Source organism: Cyprinodon variegatus, unplaced genomic scaffold (assembly GCF_000732505.1).
Source record: "Cyprinodon variegatus isolate N-32 unplaced genomic scaffold, C_variegatus-1.0 Scaffold1090, whole genome shotgun sequence".
In the NCBI taxonomy this organism is placed as follows: domain Eukaryota; kingdom Metazoa; phylum Chordata; class Actinopteri; order Cyprinodontiformes; family Cyprinodontidae; genus Cyprinodon; species Cyprinodon variegatus.
Window position 1 is genome coordinate 35952 of NW_015151543.1, and position 9276 is coordinate 45227.

Here is a 9276-nt window from a genome sequence, read left to right on the forward strand (position 1 = left end):
TGACTGTATGATCTGGTTGAACTGTAAAGTGCCTTGAGATGACATGATGTGAATTTGGCGCTATATAAATAAACTGAATTGAAATTGAATTGAAAAATGTCGATCATTTCGAGCAAAGATGAAGCTGATTGGCTGGGCTGTCACCATGGTAACGTTTATTTGCATTTTGCTGTTAAAATCTTCAGTACAATCTGTCCTCTGACAGGAATGCATGAGAGAAGATGATTGGCTCAAAACATTCACATAAAAATAATCATTAATGAGGATCAATGTCGTTTAAAACAAAAAGCCCCGCCCCCTCACATGGCCCCGCCCCAACCTGAACATCTTCCACAGAAGCCCTTCAGAGACATACAAAATACAAAAATCAGTAAGAAAAAAAAGCAAGATCAAAGTCCCGCCCCCACCCAGAATGACATCATCAGCACATTCAACAGCCTGAAGCGAAAATGGTCCAGAACAAACAAAAACATCACTAGCAGAGTCACTGAGAGCAACCAATCAGAACAAAGAGCCTCCCTCTCCTGTCACCCAGTTGGATGAGAGATGTTCATTAAAGTGACTGTGGAGGTGCTGCCCTCTAGTGGTGAGCAGAAATATACACAAAAGTCTGCAGGATATACAAACACAGATCCTTTGCTAACAGGAGGGCTTACTATCATCAATTGGTGCAAGAGGGAGGCTTCATTCTGATTGGTTCTCTGTATCGACATGTCACAGTTTTTCAACCTGAAGGTCAACTTTGCCCAAGAAACACTTCCTGTTTGCATCCTGTTGGTTTCCTGTTAGCAACAGTGTGGAGCTCCTGAAAATTAACAACCGGAATCTAAATCGGTTTAAATGGACTTGAAACATTTAGATTTTTGTTTTATTCATGAATAATTTAAGTTCGAGTGAAACCTGAATGTGTTCTGATTTCAGAATAAAAGCCTGCAGCAGTTTGCTTCCTTCAGTGACGGTTTGATCGTGAACAGATATTCACTTTTTAGTTCACAGATTTTGAACACCTGTCTTACTCTGACTGAAGAGTTTGAGCATAAAGCATTTGCTTTTAGCCGATTTCAAACTAAATGTCAAGGTTTCCCCTCAAACTGAAACCTCCAACGTCTCCAGAAACCCAGGATGAAGCCCTCAGGTCGCAGGAAAACGGCCCCAGTTTGTTCTACAAAAAGTGAAGAAAGCTCGCTGCTGCCCCCTGTGGCAGACAGGAGCAGGACAGTTCCTATGCCGCCTCCAGCTTTCAACACTGAGAGGGGCAGGTGTGGGAGGCCCCGCCCCCTGCAGACAGCGCTGGAACACGGAGCGGCTGTGATCGGAGGAGAGCAGCTCCTGGCGGCTCGCCGCTGACGCCACGTGGATAGTTACTGACCTGGAAGCTGTGGGTTCAGATGGACCAGAGATCCACACTTCCTGTGGTGGTTCTGAGTCTTAGCGGGCGTTCTGAGGTCGTCTCCTCCACCCAGAGTCCAGAGGAAGCAGCACCTGGAGGAGGAGAAGCAGCCTCTCTAGGAGGATGGGGTGAGGGGGGGCAGGCCCTCGTCGCTGGGCGTGGCCGTGTCGTCGCTCGTCTCCAGGCTGTCCTTCAGGCTCATCGTGCTGTCTGAGGGGGGCGGGGTGGACTCTGAGGTGGGCGGAGCTACTTCAGCCAGCGGGGAGACATGATTAGACGGTTCCTGGACCGGAGCGGCTTCTGGCAGAGGAGGTGTGGCCACTGTAGGAGAGGTGGCCACCGTAGGAGGCGTGGCCAACACTGGGTCAACCCTGCGGGGGGCGGACTTAGAGATGATGCCGTCTGAGAGGGACAGGGAGGACTTCCTGACCAGACGCCACTGCATGATGCTGGTGTCCTTCCCCCCCGTGGAGATCAGGTGGCTATCGCTGTACAGGAAGCTGACGTTGGTCACATGGCTGCTGTGGGCGCTGTACTTATGGCTGGGAGCCTGCAGAGATGGGGGCCATTAACGGGAGCACATTCTGACTCTACCTGGTCCGGGTGGCGGTTCTAGGACTGACCTTGAATCTGGAGCAGGGGTAGGCGAACAGGTGGACCTTACAGAAGTCATCCGCCAGAGCGATCACCTTCCTGTTGTGGGACCTCATCAGGGCGTTGATGTCGGTGCCGTCAGAACCTTCGGGCCAAACACCTGAGAGACACCACAGTCCATCAGAACCAGCAGAACGAACCAGAACGCATCGCTAATCCCAGCCGGAGGTACTGACCAAAGACGTGGTAACCCAGGACACACGTGTAGGTGGCCCAGTCGATGTCCTTACACTCGGAGCGGTTCCGGATCAGCTGGCAGCCGCTTGGGATGTCCCCTGAAAGGAGAGTTCTGGGTAGCATTGAAGGAGAGTACTACAACCTCTCAGTACCGCAGTACTACCAGGTCAAACTACCGCAGTACTACCAGGTCAGAGTACTGCAGTACTACCAGGTCAGAGTACTGCAGTACTACCAGGTCAGAGTACCATGTGAGAGTACCACAGCAAAACCAGGTCAGAGTACCGCAGCGCTACCAGCCCTGAGTACCGCAGTACTACTTTAGTACTCACAGTACAGGATCTCGTAGTCTCCAGAGTTGGACATGATGAACTTGTTGTCAGGAGACCAGTCCAGATGTGTAATGTAGCTGGAATGTCCCTGTGGAAACATCAGAGGAACCATCAGCTCAGACTGGTTCCTGATCAGACTAGAACCACTGATTCTAGTTCCTGATCGGACCAGAACCAGCCCCGTGTTTCTAACAGAGGGCTGGTTCGTCTGAGTTTACCAGATGTCACGGGTTTTAATGCCACTGAATACTAGAGGGTCACCATGGCAACAGTCTCACCGTGCACTTCCCATAGCGGCTGTACTTCCGTCCTCGATCCGAGACGTTGTAGAGGTAAATAAAGTTATCATGAGATCCCACAGCCAGCATGCTGCCATCTGCAGACAACACAGAGCGGCATGATGGGAACTGTAGTCCTTCACATCAGTGACATCACAGCAGACTCAACCCACCAACTGAGAAACGCAGGACTGACAGCTGCTCGTTCCCGTCTGTGTGGATCCCAACTAGATCGGAGGTCTCAGCATCCAGAACAAACCACCTGGGGGGAAGGATCAGTTAGAACCTCAGCAGAACCTGATGGATCAGTTAGACACCAGGATATTAATACTGACTTCCCAGAGTGTGTTCCAATGACCACCACTGATCCACTGGGGTGGAACTCCGCACAGTGTCCATGTTCCTGCAGGACAGACACAGCTGTGAGTCCAACAACAATTAAACCACCCGCCCACAATCTATGGGCCCCGCCCCAGTCCTGTCCCTCCCCCAGAGGGCCTGCCCTGGTCCTCTAGACCCGCTCCAAATCCTTTGGACCTGCCCCAGTCCTGTAGACCCGTCCTAGTCCACTGTACCATGAACCTTTCAATCCTCTGTTATTCCTTAACCGTCCTGATCCCATGATCCTTGGTGAAATTCCTCCTGTCCCACCGTGCATCTTCCTCCTCCTCCTGCTTCTCCTCCCTTTTCTCACCTCTAGGCTGCGGCTCCACTGTAGGCTGTGATCCACCGAGTTCCAGAGGCAGACCAGCTGGTCCTGAGCGCAGGTCAGGAACAGTTCCCTGGATGGATGGGTGGCCAGACCCCACAGCTCATCGGTATGACCCTGAAAGGCACAGGCACAGGGACCCTGAAGGCATTTTCTGGCTGTGAAACAGGAAGTCGCTCCTCTGAGGACGCCGTGACCTCACCTGGACCTCCACCTGGAAGCCATCGTTGAAGGTTCCTCTCAGGATGAAGTTACGGGACGTCCCGACCAGGAACTCATCCCCCTTCCCCTCTGCCAGCGCTCTGATGTGTCCGTACTGATCCGGGACCTGCAGACAAAGGATGTCATGTGACTTCAGCGCTCCAGGATACTGCGCCAGGCTGCGGCGGGCGGGCGTGTGTGTGTCTCAGACCTCCAAGTCGCGGTCCAGGTGCAGCTGGTGGTCCCACAAGACGACTCTGCGGTCCTTGGCTCCTCCGGTCAGCAGACAGCCGCTCCTCAGCTCACACATGCAGAACACGCCTTTCTCATGGGCCTCCAGGGGCCCGAGGTCTGTCCTCATGTGGAACGCTGCAAACAGAACACCACTAAACTGGACCAGAACCAACAGCACAGAAACACATCACAGCACAAGCCTCTGGCCCGGTTCTGAGCTCGGCTCCAGCACCGTTTAGGAAGAATGATTTAGAACCAGAACCCTACAGAACCCGCCCTGCGCCTCAGGAGGCTGAATTCATTCTAAAGCAGACAGACGGGCGGAACCGGGTCTCGATCCGGACCTCAGGATGACTGAGGTCCAGAAGCAGGGAACCCAGACAGGGTGGAGACGGTCAAACTGGACGAGAGGAACCGCAACTACAGCTGAGAGGGTTCTGAGTGGGTTCTAAGAGGGTTCTGGGTGGGTTCTGTTAGGATTCTGAGTGGCTTCTGAGAGGGTTCCGATTGGGTTCTAGGAGGGTTCCGATTGGGTTCTGAGTAAACCGGATCTTCATGGTGCACTCTAGGTGGGATGGATCTACAGATGTGGTTCTATTCCTGGGTTAAGGAAGCCTGTATCATATCAGAACCAGAATTCCTTCCCTGCAGCAGGGGTCCACCGGTACCGGCTGCTGAGTTTCGATGGGTTCATCTGCTTTAGATCCAAAGCAGAACCGCTCTGACCCGCTATGTTCTGACTCGTTTCCTGCTCTAGGCATTCCAACCGCCGGCTGAAGGCAGTTCATGTCTGGCGCTGGTCCAGGAAACAGCGTGCTGAGCCAGGCAGGAACCGACCCGCAGGCGGCGGTTTTTCCTCAGAACCCAGCCGACCCAGTTTGGCAGGAACCTGAAACCATTAGAGGCGCGGCAGGAACCTGTCCGGATCCGTCCCACTGAGGAATGCCGCCAACGGTTGCACGACAGAACATCACCGACCCGATTACAGACATCCGACCCGGCGCCGCTTCCCCACCTTGCGGTCCCTTCCCAGGAGGTGCCTCGGCAAGGGTTCTGGTCCAAACCAGCAGCTGTCCAGCAGAGTCTCCGGTCAGGATATCTCCGTTGGTCCGGAACGTCAGACATTGGATGAACTTGGGCCTGTCGTGGTTCTGATCAGAGAGAGGACATGGTTAGACTGGGACCAGTACTGGACTTTAGTGGTTCTACTGGACTTTTCCCACTGAGGGGCAGCAGAACTTTCTTCTGTTCTGACCTTAGGAACCACAACCTAAAGTAAAGGTTCTGGAGGTTCCCCAGAACAAACAGAACTTGGTGCTGCCAGGGTTCCTGCTAGAGAAAGTTCTGATCATTGGCTCTGCCAACCTGATAGAAGAACCGGGTTCTGACAAAGGACCAGTTTGCTTTTTCACCACCAGTAATGAAAGTTCTGATCCATTTCAGTTCTTTCAGAACTTCTAAACTGTTGGAAAAAAAACAGTGGTTCTGATCAGCAAAACTGGAAAACTGGACCTAAACAAAACCTTCAGGGTCCAAAGTATTAGAGCTAGCAGGAGCCAATCAGAGACTCCAAGAGTTAAAGATACGGGTCACCAACAACAACCGGGTCATAGCTAAAGAACCCACAGAACCAGAGACAGACAGGTTCTGCTGTTCTGGTGCTGATTCTGACTGGCTAGGAACCAGTGTTGGACCGGAACCAGATGTGGACTGGAAGACATTTTCCAGGTTCAGAAACCTGCTTCCTTCTGAGGTTCTGCTGGCGTTGTGTAAGGCGGTTCAGTTCTCCCAGCTGTCTAGAACCTAGCATCAGTGCAGAACCCGGTTTCAGGGGCTCCTAAACCAAGCTTCTCTGTTGACGTCATTCAGATGCCGCTGGTCCAATAATGTCCTGACCTCAACCTCATTCCAGACCAATGGATGGGATGGGAGGAACCAACGGATCTTTAGTGTGGGTTTAGTGTCCTGCTAACGGAGGAACCCAGAGGAACCTTTTGGACCTGAGGTCCTGAAGATGAACAGAACCCCACTAACAGTACCGCTGACCTTACCCCAAACAGCCCCTGCTTCCGGAGCAGCGAGGTCCCGTTCCAGCTCCAGAAGAAGATGTGGAACTTTCCACAAGTGACGATGGTGGCCGGGTCGGTGGGGTGGAACTCCACGGCCAGAACCACATCAGTGGTAGTCTGAGAGAGAGAGGCGGAGAAAACTTTTAGAACCAGGTCTTTAGGTCCGTTTATCTGAGAACAAGTAGAAGCATCTCACCTTGATTTCTGCTATCTTTGACTTCTTCTGCCATTCCCAGACGGTCAACATGTGGTCGTTGCAGTCGTCGATAACACCCAAGTGCTGACCAGAGTCCTGTAGACCACAAGTTTGCTCAGAAGCCTCCAAACAGCAGGAAGTCTGTGGCTGATGAGAAGATACTTACAGCTTTGGAGAAGGCCAGAGACCCGACACCCCTTTCAAAGGTTCCCAGACCAATGACCTGCAAGGTGGACAGGCTGACGCTGTCCCAGACCCGGACGTGAGGCTGCAGCGCCTGGAACACAGAAGCAGCCGGGTTATTGGACGTCCCAATGTCTACAGCTCTTCTGGCCGACCCAGCTGCATGGTTCTGCCGTGTCTGTGGTGTAATTACCTAATCCTAGAATGCCAGAACTTCTCTAGACTTACAGAGTTCTTTCATCTAGACCATCAGAATCTACGTTCTATTCACTGAGGAACTTCGGTTCCTCCAACTTAACCTTTACATAAAGTCCAACTGGAGGTTCTGCTTACACGTCCGTCTTTGTCCACTCCAGCGATCTGTCCGGTCGCGATTCTGATCTTATCTGGATGGATGGCCAGACTGCCGCACAGAAACACACCAAGTCACGACCAGAAAACAGCCAGTGGCGGAAGAGGAAGTGATGCGGAGAGGTTCTCACCATTTGATGCAGTCCGTGTGTCCCAGGTAATGTCTCTGAGTGCGCTCCTCGTAGTTGAAGAGAACCGCCACAGACGCAATGAAGTAAACAATCTCTCCAGTTGGAAGCAAGTAGACATTGGCCCGGCAGTCCCTGCCACGGTAACCGTACCTGCAGAGAGTCAAGGAAACCACTGAGGTTCTACTAGATGTCCATCAGCTTCTACTAAGGTCCCCTTAGGTTCTACCGTGTTCCAGTGAGAACTACTGTTCTAAGGATTTCCTTCTCAGGTCCTCTGGGATTCTAAACAGGTCCTATTGGGATTCACCTGTGGTCCTCCTATATAGTGTCAGGTTCACCAGACATGGGAACCTGAAGGAAGCACCAGGACAATGTTTGGAGGTCTGTCAACAACCCTAAATAGGATGTTGACAGAAGAAGGTTATTTATTGACCTTCTGAGGACCTGCAGAACGGACTTGCTAAGGATAGTCTAGTCATAATCTCCAGCTTCCCACAGGGTCATTCTTTGAAAGGATACACCCATTCCAGCTTGAGCCGTTCTGGAGGAAGTTCGGTCCGAACGTCGTCGTAGTTCTCCACGTCTGAAGGGATGAACATGGTGATTGGTCTACCACGCATGAACATCTTGATGGCGTTTCCCTCTAAAAAAAAAAAACAAATGGAACCAATGAGGCTGATTCTAATCATTGTTCCCTAAGAACAAAGCAACCAGATGGAAAGAACATTAAAGACATAACATCAGGGAGGAGCTTTCTAAGGTTATCCTAGAACCAGAGACCAGGACAGGAGCAGGAAAGCTGCAGCAAGGGGAGAGCAGGCTGGGGAATGTCTGGTGAGGGACAGGAGGGAATGTCTGGTGAGGGACAGGAGGGGGGCGGGGTCTATACCGCAGAAGCGTTTGCTCCTCTGCCTTTCTGAACTTTCAGCATTCCTCTTTGGGTCCGACGTTGGTCCCTCCTCACAGCTCTTCAGGAAAGGCTGTCCTCTGGGTGCAGGAGAATCTTCTAGAAGCTCATTGCTGAGGTCAGACACTAATGCTGGGAGAGAGGGTTTGTCTCTCAGCCTCGGCTCCCATTCCTCCCAAAAGTGTTCTACCGAATAGAGGCCAGAACCCTGCGTGGACCAGTCCATGTCCTCCATGTCTCTGTGGACCTGGCTTTCTGCTCAGTCATGTTGGAAGAAGAAGGACCCATCTCCAAACTGGTCCAGCTACAGTCCATCTGATGACTAGATGGAGAAGATTTGTCCTGTTTTCCTCCGCTGGTGGATCACGGAGTTCTACCTACTGTCCTGGAGCGGATCTGAAGACCACATGAAGTTAGGAGGTCTGCAGCGATGGACCCTGCAGAGAGTTGGTGACCTCAGCAGCTGCAGGCTACGGCAGCCTTCCTGTAGCTCCGAGTCACTTTGCTATGACATCACTGGCAGCTGTGAGGAACATCTGTCTAGGAGCCACTGGACACAGAAAGGGGCTGCAGTTCACAGAATGATTTCTACCCCTTTGGTCATGGAAGGGACTGGAACACCCTGTGTCAGTTATTTGGGAGCAAATACTTCTGGCAATGTAGTGTGTTAGAAACGGGGGGGGGGTCTACCCTACAGTCCCTCGGACTGAGGAAACGGAAGTCTCGTTTGCCCAAGTTAGCAGGAAAAAGTGTGCAGCTGAGACGACCTGTGATTGGTCCAACGTGATTCTGCTGATGCAGATCTGATTTTTGATTGGCTGTTAAACTCTGACAATTGATACAGTTCCGACCTTCAAAGTCTCTGATTTGCTCACCACTCAAATAAATGTAAGAAAGGTGGGATGCAACATCATCTGAGCAGACAGGAAAGGGAAAAGCAGGGCAGCCAATGAAAGCACAGAGAGAGGGCTGTGATTGGTCCAAAAACAGGAAGTGTTAGCCAGGTGGCAGATTCCAGGAGAACTTACCGGCTAGGCTGTTTTTCTCTCTGGTCGACATTTTGGCTGGTTTGAGACAGAGACACGGTCACTTAACAACAGCAACAAAAACAACATGGCATGTAGGAACCCAGAACACATCTGGACCCGCTCAGAACCAGAATCTGGGTTCCTTCTGGTACATACAGATAAAGATGATGATGATGGTGGTGGATGTGGAGGGTTGGTGGAGAGGAAAGTTTATTACCTTGGCTGACGACCGGATCTTTGTGTCTGAAAGATAAGAAAAACGTCATTATTTCTTAACTCAGACTAGGGGTTACTAGAGCCCTGCATAAACTCAACACATGATCAGTAGATCAAACAACGCGGATGTGTAAAGCAGAGGGAACGTCTAAGGCAGAGAGAACGCCACCGGTCTGTAAGGCAGAGGGAACATCGCGGGTATATAAGGCAGAGGGAACGT

At 51.7% G+C, this 9276-nt stretch overlaps 1 protein-coding gene across 2 annotated transcripts in view; it reads right to left on the reverse strand.

Annotated features, from left to right (window-relative positions):
• Positions 1–119: 119 nt before the first annotated feature.
• eml4 (echinoderm microtubule associated protein like 4) overlaps positions 120–9276 on the reverse strand; it is an 11279-nt gene continuing 2122 nt past the window's right edge. Inside the window, exons 3-21 of one of the 2 annotated variants that reach the window (XM_015400286.1) lie at positions 9058–9083; positions 8841–8876; positions 7425–7548; positions 6906–7055; positions 6757–6826; positions 6407–6517; positions 6241–6336; positions 6027–6161; positions 4991–5126; positions 3953–4110; positions 3743–3868; positions 3526–3657; positions 3167–3234; positions 3005–3093; positions 2832–2929; positions 2554–2641; positions 2221–2319; positions 2014–2144; positions 120–1940 (exon numbers count right to left, since the gene is read on the reverse strand). In XM_015400286.1, coding sequence (XP_015255772.1) covers positions 1506–1940; positions 2014–2144; positions 2221–2319; positions 2554–2641; positions 2832–2929; positions 3005–3093; positions 3167–3234; positions 3526–3657; positions 3743–3868; positions 3953–4110; positions 4991–5126; positions 6027–6161; positions 6241–6336; positions 6407–6517; positions 6757–6826; positions 6906–7055; positions 7425–7548; positions 8841–8876; positions 9058–9083 — 2308 coding nt within the window. In that variant the 3' untranslated portion in view covers positions 120–1505. The remainder of the gene's footprint in view (positions 1941–2013; positions 2145–2220; positions 2320–2553; positions 2642–2831; positions 2930–3004; positions 3094–3166; positions 3235–3525; positions 3658–3742; positions 3869–3952; positions 4111–4990; positions 5127–6026; positions 6162–6240; positions 6337–6406; positions 6518–6756; positions 6827–6905; positions 7056–7424; positions 7549–8840; positions 8877–9057; positions 9084–9276) is intronic. The other variant, XM_015400287.1, reaches the window with a different exon arrangement.